The sequence below is a fragment of the Nerophis ophidion genome, linkage group LG08 (genome assembly GCF_033978795.1).
Source record: "Nerophis ophidion isolate RoL-2023_Sa linkage group LG08, RoL_Noph_v1.0, whole genome shotgun sequence".
NCBI classification, from domain to species: Eukaryota; Metazoa; Chordata; class Actinopteri; order Syngnathiformes; family Syngnathidae; genus Nerophis; species Nerophis ophidion.
The window spans coordinates 34208477-34221085 of record NC_084618.1 but is presented as its reverse complement, the minus strand read 5'-3'; the positions used below and the strand labels follow the sequence as shown (position 1 = coordinate 34221085).

At 38.5% G+C, this 12609-nt stretch overlaps 1 protein-coding gene across 2 annotated transcripts in view; it reads left to right on the top strand.

Moving 5' to 3' along the window:
- smad10a (SMAD family member 10a) overlaps window positions 1-11832 on the top strand; it is an 88108-nt gene extending 76276 nt beyond the window's left edge. For both annotated transcript variants that reach the window (XM_061908356.1, XM_061908357.1), the window contains exon 13: window positions 3468-11832. In XM_061908356.1, coding sequence (XP_061764340.1) covers window positions 3468-3679 — 212 coding nt within the window. In that variant the 3' untranslated portion in view covers window positions 3680-11832. The remainder of the gene's footprint in view (window positions 1-3467) is intronic.
- The last annotated feature ends 777 nt before the right edge of the window (window positions 11833-12609 follow it).

The following is a 12609-nucleotide window of genomic DNA, read 5'->3' as shown; positions in this document are numbered from 1 at the left end:
AAGTTGAGAATCGTAATGAGGCCTTTTAGATTTCCTCAGGTCTGACATGTTCAGTAACTTTACCAGTGGCAGTAGCTAGACGGCTATGGCGGTACATAACTGGCAACCTTAATGTGACACACTCACAGACTTCTAATTGGTCAAACGGGTGGGAACAGGTGGGTGCCATGATTGGGTATAAAAACAGCTTCCCCAAAAATGCCCAGTCTTTCACAAGAAACGATGGGGCGATGTACACCCCTTTGTCCACAACTGTGTGAGCAAATAGTCAAACAGTTTAAGAACGTTTCTCAAAGTGCAATTGCAAGAAATTTAGGGATTTCAACATCTACGGTCCATAATATTATCAAAAGGTTCAAAGAATCTGGAGAAATCACTCCACGTAAGCGGCATGGCCGCAAACCAACATTGAATGACCGTGACCTTCGATCCCTCAGACGGCACTGTATCAAAAACCGACATCTATCTCTAACGGATATCACCACATGGGCTCAGGAACACTTCAAAAAAACACTGTCACTAAATACAGTTCGTCGCTACATCTGTAAGTGCAAGTTAAAGCTCTACTTTGCAAAGCGAATGCTATTCATCAACAACATCCAGAAACTCCGCCGGCTTGATCATCTAAGATGGACTGATGCAAAGTGGAAAAGTGTTATGTCGTCTGACGAGTCCACATTTCAAATTGTTTTTGGAAATATTCAACATCGTGTCATCCGGACCAAAGGGGAAGCGAACCATCAAGACTGTTATCGACGCAAGGTTCAAAAGCCAGCATGTGTGATGGTATGGGGGTGCATTAGTGCCTAAGGCATGGGTAACTTACACATCTGTGAAGGCACCATTAATGCTGAAAGGTACATACAGGTTTTGGAACAACATATCCTGCCATCTAAGCGCCATCTTTTTCATGGACGACACTGCTTATTTCAGCAAGACAATGCCAAGCCACATTCAGCAAGTGTTAAAACAGCATGGATTCCTAAAAAAAGAGTGCGGGTACTTTCCTGGCCCGCCTGCAGTCGAGACCTGTTTCCCATCGAAAACGTGTGCCGCATTATGAAGCGTAAAATACGACAGCGGAGACCCCGGACTGTTGAATGACTGAAGCTCTACATAAAACAAGAATGGGAAAGAATTCCACTTTCAAAGCTTCAACAATTAGTTTCCTCAGTTCCCAAACATTTATTGTGTGTTGTTAAAAGAAAAGGTGATGTAACACAGTGGTGAACATGCGTTTTCCCAACTATTTTGGTGCGTGTTGCAGCTGTGAAATTCTAAGTTAATTATTAATTGCAAAAAAAAAATATTAAGTTTATGAGTTTGAACATCAAATGTCTTGGCTTTGTAGTGCATTCAATTGAATATGGGTTGAAAAGGATTTGCAAATTATTGTATTCCGTTTATATTTACATCTAACACAATTTCCCAACTCATATGGAAACGAGGTTTGTAGTTCTGACCAGAGTACTGTTTTCTTAACACCGCATTATTTTCTTGGACACATTGGCGGGTCAGCTCACAACGTTTTCACTGCCAAGAGCTGCTCATCGGTAAGCTGCAAGGTCATGTTATTTGGTGCTTTGGTCAGCAAGTGAGTCAACCCGGCAGGAAAGACCAGCTCGATGGATCGTCCCATTCTTGTTGGTTGTTAATGATGAGTTCAGCGCACGGGAGTGGCACCTTGATGTTGTTAAGATTTGGGCACTGGACAGCTGAAGCTGGCTCCAGGTCCTGGCCCTCTGCCGTTGGTGAGGTTCTCATCATGGATGTGATCGTCAAGCTGGTTGTGATTTCGGAGCAGGGTAAAGAGGCTGTGTTGCCCCCAGAATCGAACGCTGTCGTCAGGTCTATGATCCTCTGAGATACTTTTGACTTGCTTTTCATGTTGGACCAATTCAACCAGTTTTACCGTCCAGCATCTCTGGTTGAACCGCCTACTGTTGTCCTAGTGGGTTAGGGTCCATGGCTGACTCCCCACAAGGCACAGGATTGCAGCGGCCTTTAGCAGTCTTGCCAAGGTGAGAGCACTTGCATGGCTCCTGTTGTTGCTCACTGCCCGTCTTTGGTGTCTGACCCGACCCATCATTGAAGACTTCCTGCAGTGGCTGAGTTCAAAGTCGGACCACCCCCATCTATGTCTCGTCCCTTTGGCATTTCAATGCAGATTGGCGGGAACCATGGACCTCCACAGCTCTGTAGGTTGATCGCTGCGCCCCAAAGGACGATAGATTTGATGGGGGCCCCTTATCTCAGCTGTGGAGGTTGATGACTGTTGACTCTTAACATCTTCAACTGCTTGTTTAAGATGGTGCAATCTTCACGATCTACCGCAAAACCATCTGCCCTTGACACGGATCCGCATAAGTTCAATAATAAACAGAGGGGCAGCATCCACCACACTTACCCTGGTTCTGACTTTCAAAACATCAGGCTCAAGCTAGGGGCCCTGGAAGATAGGGGTGTCAAAAAAATATATTTTTTAATGAATCGTGATTCATATTTGTAACGATTCTTAATTGATTCAAAATATTTTTTTTTAAATTAGGGGGGGAATTTATACTGCATGTATATGAATACTGTATGTATATATTTGTTTTTTTATTTGTCCTGTCCAGTTACTCAGGGAAATCATATTATTGATTTAGATGCCTATATATGCGGTTCAGATTTACTATAGAAAAGAGAAGTGTTGGATACTTCTCTTGTTACCTTATTTGTATTTGACATTATGAAAAGTTAAGGTAGATTTTTAATAAACAAAACCAGTTTTCTTTTAGGTAATATATACATCTATCAAAGCTGTTTTTCTATTTTCTGGAGGAATGTAGTTAATCATGGAACTGGCACCCATTGTTAATAAAAAGTATGGATTTTGAATCGAGAATCAATTTTGAATCGAATCGTTAAACCTAACAATTGAATCGAGTCGTGTGGTGCCCAAAGATTCACAGCCCTACTGGCAGATGTAGCAGTAGTCGGCCTCCTGAAGGGATGTTTATGTATATTTCTCCCTTGCGTGGGACTTGGATATAGAAAGTGAACCACAGGCTTTCGTCGCACCACAATGCAAGTATACGTGACCACGCTAAGAAATATAATAAGCGTTTATAATATTAGATGTTTTGAGCTACTTCAATGTTTTTTGTTGATAGCAACGTACTGCAACTTTATCAATTTTGCAAATAAATAATAGGCACAATAATCCTTCAGATACAGTGTGGATTGTAAGCAAAATTGCATTTTTCCAAAATAGGATTTTTTCAACAGTTGGAATATTAACAAACATTTTCAATATGATTTTTAACATTTCTGATGCAAAGATTGTCAATAAAATAAAGTCCACATTTACTTTGTGTGTCCTTGACAATTCAGTCTATCTAATTACTTTCTGAGTGTAACATTACATTTCCACATGCTCGTGTTTGCGAGACTTCAGTCACACCTGTAAATTCCCTCTCTGACAGGTCTGTCTGCAGCGGCGGGGATCGGCGTGGATGACCTCCGGCGACTATGTATCTTGCGCTTGAGCTTCGTCAAGGGTTGGGGTCCTGATTACCCGAGGCAGAGCATCAAACACACCCCCTGCTGGGTGGAGGTCCACCTGCACCGTGCTTTGCAGCTTCTTGATGAGGTGTTGCATACTATGCCATTAGCAGATCCAGGGCCTGCTAACTGACTACCTGTATGCTGAAATTTGGATCTGGATTCTTTGAATGTGCGCACACACACACACACACACACTTTTGATAGTTTTGCTCTCTATTAAATATCCTCCCTAATTGAATATCCAGTGAAAAGACCCAAGACAAACTAAAATGACCAACACTTGATGCTTGTAACAATCAATTTAGCCTGTGCTATCTGACACACACATTCTTATGAGCAATAAGTAAGTAATCAAAAGATATATCTAAAGATATATTCACGATCGTCCATCAACGTTAGCTTTACGTTGAGTCATGTCCCAACAAACCAAAAAGTTTAATCCGTACGAAAGTTATATTCTACCATTTCTTTTTTACTAGACATATTGTTTGAATAATTTCATAAATGATTTTTTTATAGAAGGTTACTGTATTTAAACCATAACAACCCACAGTCATTAGTGCTAAAAAATGACACAAAGCCAAGTGGATTTAAATACTTAATAATAATTCATATAACAAATTTTACCATTCTAAATATATTATTTCTTAAATTATTGTTAATAGTATTATTAAAATAATCAATACAAATGTTATTCAAGATATTTGTATAAAATTTAATTCAACAAGAAAAGAAACTTTTTTTAAATTGTAATGTTTTGCAACAAAACATTTTTTAAAAAGCTAACACCAATTACATGAACAATTGGACAAGTATGAGCATATCAAATAAACATGAAAGACATCACAATAGCTTCAAATCCTTCCATTTTTCATGAAGCGACCCTTGGTATAAATTTTTGGTACACACCCTCCAGAATTCAAACTAACTAAATATGTGCTAGTAGAGGTGTTCCAAGCCGATATCAATATGGCGAAAAAAAAGTTTGGGGTCATATCTAGACTGTCCAATATAATCTCCCAATATGTGCAGTCGTGCAGCACATCTAATTAGAACCAGTTAACATTTAAATGTCCTCCAATAAGCACTTTAGTCAAGTCATGAGCAAAGGGTAAACATGATAGGCTGTAGGGTACTAGGAGGTAGCGGCTACACAACAGCTAAGCACACAACTTACACATTAGGAGTAAGTGTTAAACAACATTTTTCATTATATGCAAATATCAAATAACAATAGTTGAATATTACTTACACATACAAAGTCTCCTAGGCAGAAGTGTATTAGAAAGTATCCAGTTAAAAACGTTTCTGCATCATTGAACTTACTGCATCATTAACTTTACTTAATAAATGATTGTGGCCACTAGGTGTTCGCTCAAAAACAATTACCAGTTCAATTCTCAGGGCATTCAATCGATCGCAACTGAACAGTTCAATTTGTCTTAGTGACGTTTCGCCTCTTTATCGAGCAGGCTTTACCAGTTCATCAACTTGGTGCCAAGATCCAAAAAATGTTGACCTTTGCCACCAACAAGTCTCTACAGTTTATCTGATCAAGGAATAACTATGAGGAAAAATAACCAGCAGAACAGAATCCCAAGGGGAACAAATTAGGTTTTGAAGTGTTGGCAGCTCTTCAATGCCAATGTGAAGTGAATTATATTTAAATTATATAGCTCTTTTCTCTAGTGACTCAAAGGGCTTTACATAGTGAAAACACAATATCTAAGTGACATTTAAAGGCCTACTGAGATGAGATTTTGTTATTTAAACGGGAATGGCAGGTCCATTCTATTGGTCATACTTGATCATTTCGCCATATTTTTGCTGAGAGGATTTAGTAGAGAACATCGACGATAAAGTTTGCAACTTTTGGTCGCTAATATAAAAGCCCTGCCTTTACCGGAAGTATTGTGCGCGTGACGTCACGAGTTGCAGGGCTCCACACATATTCACATTGTTTTTAATGGGAGCCAACAGCAGTAAAAGCTATTCGGACCGAGAAAACAACAATTTCCCCAATAATTTGAGCGAGGATGAAAGATTCGTGTTTGAGGATATTGATAGGGAAGGACTAGAGAAAAAAAAAAGAAAAAAATCAAGTTAAAAAAAAAAGGCGATTGCATTGGGACTGATTCAGATGTTTTTAGACACATTTACTAGGATAATTCCGGGAAATCCCTTATCTTTCTATTGTGTTGCTAGTGTTTTAGTGAGTTTAATAGTACCTGATAGTCGCAGGGGTGTGTCCACGGGTGTCTTGAGGCCAGTGTCTGAGGGAAGTCGATGGCAGCTGTATGGACGGTGCAAGCTCAGCTGATCTCTGGTAAGAGACGACTTTTTACCACAATTTTCTCACCGAAAACTGCTGGTTGACATTTGGTCGGGATCCATGTTGGCTTGACCGCTCTGATCCATAGTAAAGTTTCACCTCCGGGAATTTTAAACAAGGAATCACCGTGTGTTTGTGTGGCTAAAGGCTAAAGTTTCCCAACTCCATCTTTCTACTTTGACTCCTCCATTATTAATTGAACAAATTGCAAAAGATTCAGCAACACAGATGTCCAAAATACTGTGTAATTATGCGGTTAAAGCAGACGACTTTTAGCCGCGAGTCGTGCAGCGCTAATATTTCCTTACAGTCCGTGACGTCACGCGCATGCGTCATCATTCCGCGACATTTTCAACAATAAACTCTGCGAGAAATTTTAAATTGCAATTTAGTAAACTAAACCGGCCGTCTTGGCATGTGTTGCAATGTTAATATTTCATCATTGATATATAAACTATCAGACTGCGTGGTCAGTAGTGGGTTTCAGTAGGCCTTTAAACCAGTGTGGGTGGCACTGGGAGAAGGTGGGTAAAGTGTCTTGCCCAATGACGCAACGGCAGTGACTAGGATGGCGGGTGTGGGGATTGAACCTGGAACCCTCACGTTGCTGGCACGGCCACTCTACCAACCGAGCTATACTGCCCAATCAGTATCAGTATCGGCCAATACTCAAGGCTCCAATATTGGGTGTCGTATCGGAAGTGGAAAAGATGTATCGGGACACGTCTGATTAGTAGTACAAAAATACTTGTTCATTACAAATGGGTGACATGTATTAAACGTCGTTGGTATTTTGCTATTGTTGCAAATACATCACCTAGCAGTTTTAAGGCTAAAGAAAGACTGATAATGTATAGATATTGTTTTCTATTAATGCATTGAAGAATTACAGTAAGATCAGTTGAATTGTAATATTTTAATTAGAACACCTTATTAAATGATTGTTATTGTTAAAATGACTGTGGGTTCCTATGGATTAAATGTGCCACACACAACCAACACAATCATATTTACTATAACATCCAACATGAAATAACAGATATTTATGTATTTTCGAGAAGACTGTACTCCCAAACATCTGCGCTATTGTGACAGATAGAAATACGTGTTTCCCTGTTGCACATTTACTGTAATTGGGTGATAAGAAAAGGAAATATGTTCGGTTCTATGGAGTGCAAATCACAACTGTGTACATCGACACAAGGCAGTGTGTTATTTTTCTGTAAGTGTAGTGTGGACACAAGTGGTGTGTAAATGTGGATCACTTCTGTGCTCGTACCGTGCTTGTCAGTCGACTAATTTTATCCTGTTATCCTTCGTAGTACTCTCAACTGAAGTACATATATAAATATATATACGGTATATCTATTTTTTTTGATAACAAAAAACTGAAAAGCCAAAAACATGTAGCTTTAAAATGTTGTGGGCCTTTGTTATGAACAGTGCTACCCTGTAACCAAATGTTTGGTGTTTTATCACCAAAAGCTAGAATACCTCATAACTACACAACATACACTTTTCATCAGGAGGCAAAATTCAGCATTGCTTAAGAAAGCAGAGAGAAAGTTTCACCAAAAAAGTCCAACACAGTTTGTATGGTTGTTGGATTTGACAATACCGGAGGTTTTTTTGGGGCATTTTAGGTCTATCACAGACTTCTGGTGATGTTTGGCATCCACCAACTGAGTGCCTTCCTCATCTCAACACTTCTTTCAAGCTTGCTACGACTCTGGTATGTTTCCTCCAATAGAGAACAATAGAAGTGTTTGACATCATTGTTTGGACTTCCTACTGTGTCTTCTTATAGTGCTTTCTACTAATGGGTGTTCTAATCCAATATTAGTATTGGTCCGATACCAGCATTATCGCCCTGAATTTCAAACTTCCGTTATTAGAACTCCGATTCAAGCAGTCTGTTCTGCTCCGGCAAACAAATCTTTTTGTTAGCTAAGCAGAGCGATAACAGGTTGTCTCCCTTTAAGACACTGTGAAATTTAACATATATAAATTAAGTACATCAATATATTGTACTTTCCAGGCTATGGAGTGCAACATTATTTAAGCCGCATCTATCAAATTTCAGAAGAAAAAATATTTTTTATATATTAGCCACACCAGACCATATATACCGGTATGAAAGATTTTGTAAATTTACATGCTTCCACAACTCCATGGTGACATGTTGGTGAATTTACAAAACATTACAAAAATAATGCCATTGTAAGTTAATAATGCGAACACAGACATTTGTAAACATGCATATTTGCTAATGCTAACGATTGCTAGATTGATTATATTACGATAGCACGTACAAGTAGACATCACACATTGGACAGTTAAGTAAGTATGAATTGTTTAGCTGTATCGTAAAACTTGCAAACGCTGCTTAGAGTGATCAGTAAATAATTTTTACCAGCAGAAACACTTTAGACAAATAGACACAAAAAAGATATACCACCAGTTTAAGGCACAAAACAGGAACTACATATTCAAACCGCAGCAACCGCAGTGAGAAAACTCATCAAAAATATGGCGTTATAGTACAAAAAATCCCTACATTTTTAGTGTATTTGTCAATGTTGAAAACTATTTTTAGAATACAAAACATTATAGCCGTTAACAAAGAGAAATCCATAAATTAGCCACACTGTTTTATAAACCACAAGGCTCAAAGGGTAGGAGAAAAGTAGCGGATCATAGTCCGTAGAAATACAGTAACTTACATGCCATACAAAATAACTTCTCTGTGACATTCCACAAGAAAATAATTTGTTTAAAACAATTGCGTTGGCTCAGTGCTACTAATTAGCATTGCCAATTTGGCATTTGGCAATCAGAACTACAACTAAGATGCATGTTACAATCTAAAAGCTATTAAGTATTAAGTACACTACTTACAATATAAACACTTTGTACTACTCAACTTAATATAAGACTATGCCAATGGCAAAGACTACTTCCTGACTAGAGCGACACGGCAAAGACAAACTGAAATTAAATCATACTTGCAAATGAGGCTCAGAAGTGTAAGAAAACTAAATATAACAATTCAGACAACATCCTCCACACGGGGAACCTTACCTGGCCCTGACATGGAAAGGATTGACAAATTGATGGCTCTTTCTCGATTTTAAGAACAATACTGCTGTGTAAAACCTTTGCCAACACATCTTAATCAAGCCATTTCCAACAATCTACACAACAAAATAAGTAGAACGTAAAAATGCAAATATTTTATCAGATCAACATCTGCCGGTATTGTATTGCAAGTGGAAAAAGTTGTGTCGGGACACTCCTACCTTCTACTATGAAAATGTATGAAATGTTATTGTGAAGGAGCGTACGCCCGTCCAACTACACCCCAACACACGCCATATATTATATATATATATATATATATATATATATATATATATATATATATATATATATATATATATATATATATATATATATATATATATATAGTATACAGTGTATAAATATAGCTTACAAAGTGTATATATATAGCTTACAAAGTGTATATATATAGCTTACAAGACCCATTTTTCTTCTGAATTGGTTTTAAAATAGTATTTTTGCTCTGGTTTTCAAATACCGTCTTCGTTATTGTACGGCCAAACATTGCACGTAACAATCTAGTCCGTTAACGTCGTAACACTTTGTGGAATTGAGTTTCCAAAAAAAAATAAAAAAATCCAACTTGTTGGTGACTCAAGCTCTGTACTTTTTTATTGAGTATGACTGCAAAATAATCCACCATCGGGCCCAAAAAAGTTGCGAGTATCAGCACTTTGTTAAAGATGGTGAGACACACTATTGAATTTAGGCAAAGTGCCTTCAATACAGGTAAAAGTAATGTTAAATGTTCATTTATTGGACATATATATTTTACATTATTTTCTCCATGCGCAACTATAATTATTCTTCATAAGATATGTTTTGTGTTCATATTATTGGGGGTCTGATAGGTTTTAATTGGATTGACACTATTTGTTATGGGAAAACTCTCTTCAGTGTTAATAAGATTCAGTTTTGGAATGTATTACTAATGAAAACTGAGGTAGCACTGTACTTAATATTATTTTCGTGAAGTTATTTTTACAAAAGGGAGAGTCTCAATGAAAAATGATCTGTTTTGCCCGGGTTTGCACTTTGGACAGCGCTGATGTGGCGTATTTAGCTGAAAGGTGGCGCAGCCTGCAAGAGAAAGTGATGAAATAAGTTTTTTCGTGACCACAGCAGACGTCTGCTACGGAAAACAAAATATTTGATGAGCAGAGCCAACATGAGGCACACGTTCAGGAGAAAAGTTAGGCCTCCTTCAACACAAGCAGAACAAAACCATTTGGAATAAACAACTTGACATATTTACTGTATCACCGTATAACATCCACATATTTTCAAGGCTGCTTGATTAATCGTGAACACAATATGACCAGTCAAATAATAGTAATAATAAACATATTTTCTATTACTGCACATTTCTACTCGGACGGAGGAAACTCACCAGAGTTGTGAACTAAAGCTAACATCTTTGAAGTTCGGGCTCGGGCACACTTGACTTCCCTTTATTTTCACCTTAAAAACTGTTCTCCCCCAGTATAACCTCACAAATCTGTGACTCTACAGTAAGATGGGGACTCATATGGCCCCATTCGTCGCGGTTTACTGGACACATGAAACGTGACAAATTGAGGGTGAAGGGGAGCACTCTCCACGTTAGTCGCCAGGCGGCAGTAGAGTGTTGACTATCTTAATATGTGTTTTGTGGCATTTCCAACTTTGAGCCCAGCAACAGATGCTATGTAGAGTGGGGCTTTCAATCATTTTCAGCAGACTGCCCTGCAAAAATGACAAACGCAACATCCACTTATGGGGCCATAAGACACCCTTCCCTACTGCGCATTTTGCCATAACTGAGCTTAAGAGCACCCGAAAAACTCAAATCCAAGGAGGAAAAATGTGGTTTCTTATTGTGAATGTCTCTAACATGTTAAAATAAAATTTGTACTTCACACCATCATTCACCGTCACATGACAACTTATTATGTACACAACAAATAATGTGTCTCATATGTCTTTTCGCACCTCTTCAGCAACCAAATGGCCTGTAATGCTGTGATTGGTTAAAGTGCAGGCAGTGTTCTGTTTCATTGGCTGGAGATACTTTCGCTTTGCACCAAACCAAAAATAGTAAACTAGAAAAATGTGACGACACACAGCAAAATCTTGGCAATCATGTAAAGTTTTATGGACCGATTATCCCCGTTCTGCAGCTTGAAGTCTTTAAAGTCTAAAAGTCACACGTTGATGTTTGAATGTGAAGGCCACAGATCTTAATGTGCCACACGGGATACATTGTTGCTCGGGCCAAATGCCCAGTTGAGGAGTTTGATGTTATTGAGAATTCAGCTGCTTTTCAAAGATCAGCCCACTAACACATATGCATATTTGTGATATGTGCCTTTTTCTTGTGGAGCATAGACGCAGCAACTCTAGTTTGTAAAAAAGAGTTTTGGTTTGTCGTCTATTGTCAAGAGTCCTGTTTCACAGTGGTTTGGTCTTCACCCACTTATGGAGCCATCTTGTGGTTCCCTCAGGTATCCGTGTAAGAACTCACCAACTGCTTCATGGAAATAGATCTATTTGTATTCCAGTAGTATAATTTATTGCCTTTTGTGACTCTGTGACGCTTTGCCCGTGATTCAGGTAAGTAGACATGTTGAAGAAAGGCGCAAACTCATCATTTCTGGGTCACGGCCGCGTCGTTTTGTTGTTTCCAGGAATTCTGTATATTTTCACCGTGTATTTGTGGAACACTGTGGATGTGACCTTGCAATTTGCAACAACTGAGAGCAAGCTTTGACATCATTGTGGAACTAATGCTGTAAAATTGTTGGCAAGGATTTTTATATGTTCGCTCCATAATTAAAGGGAAACAGACCAATGCTCGTGTTCTTCTTTCCTGGTGTGCTTGACATACCCCATTTACCCTCGGTTGCCGAACCTATCAATACCTACACTCTTCCACCAATGGGGTCGAAAATGACACTAACAAAAATCATTGCATTTCTGCAATAACTGGCATGTTATTCTTCAAAATCTTTATAACGGAGACTTGTAATAATTTCATATTCCAGGCATTCCTCATAAATCATATTTGTGACATGAGGCCATTTGCATTTTGATTTAGTTCTTCATTAATTTAAAGGAATTTCAGTATTTGTATCACTACCCACACTCTCACACGTGGGGTCAAAAATGACCCCAAGCAGTTCCTATTGAATTTTCAAAGAATCTTTCATTCTTAGCAATTCTAGCTGCCCCACTCACACATCTGAAGTACTCTCTCATTTGATGCAACTTTGACTTTCAGTACTGCCCCACTTACACATCTGATGTACTCTCTTTCATTTGATGCAGCTTTGACTGTCAATACTGTCCCACTTACACATCTTTTGTACTCTCTTTCATCTGATGCAACTCTGACTGTCAATACTGCCCCACTTACACATATGATGTACTCTCTCATCTGATGCAACTTCGACTTTCAGTACTGCCCCACTTACACATCTGATGTACTCTATTTCATTTGATGCAACTTTGACTGTCAATACTGTCCCACTTACACATCTGATGTACTCTTTCATCTGATTCAACTTTGACTTTCATTACTGCCACACTTACACATCTGATGTCCTCTCTCATTTGATGCAACATTGACT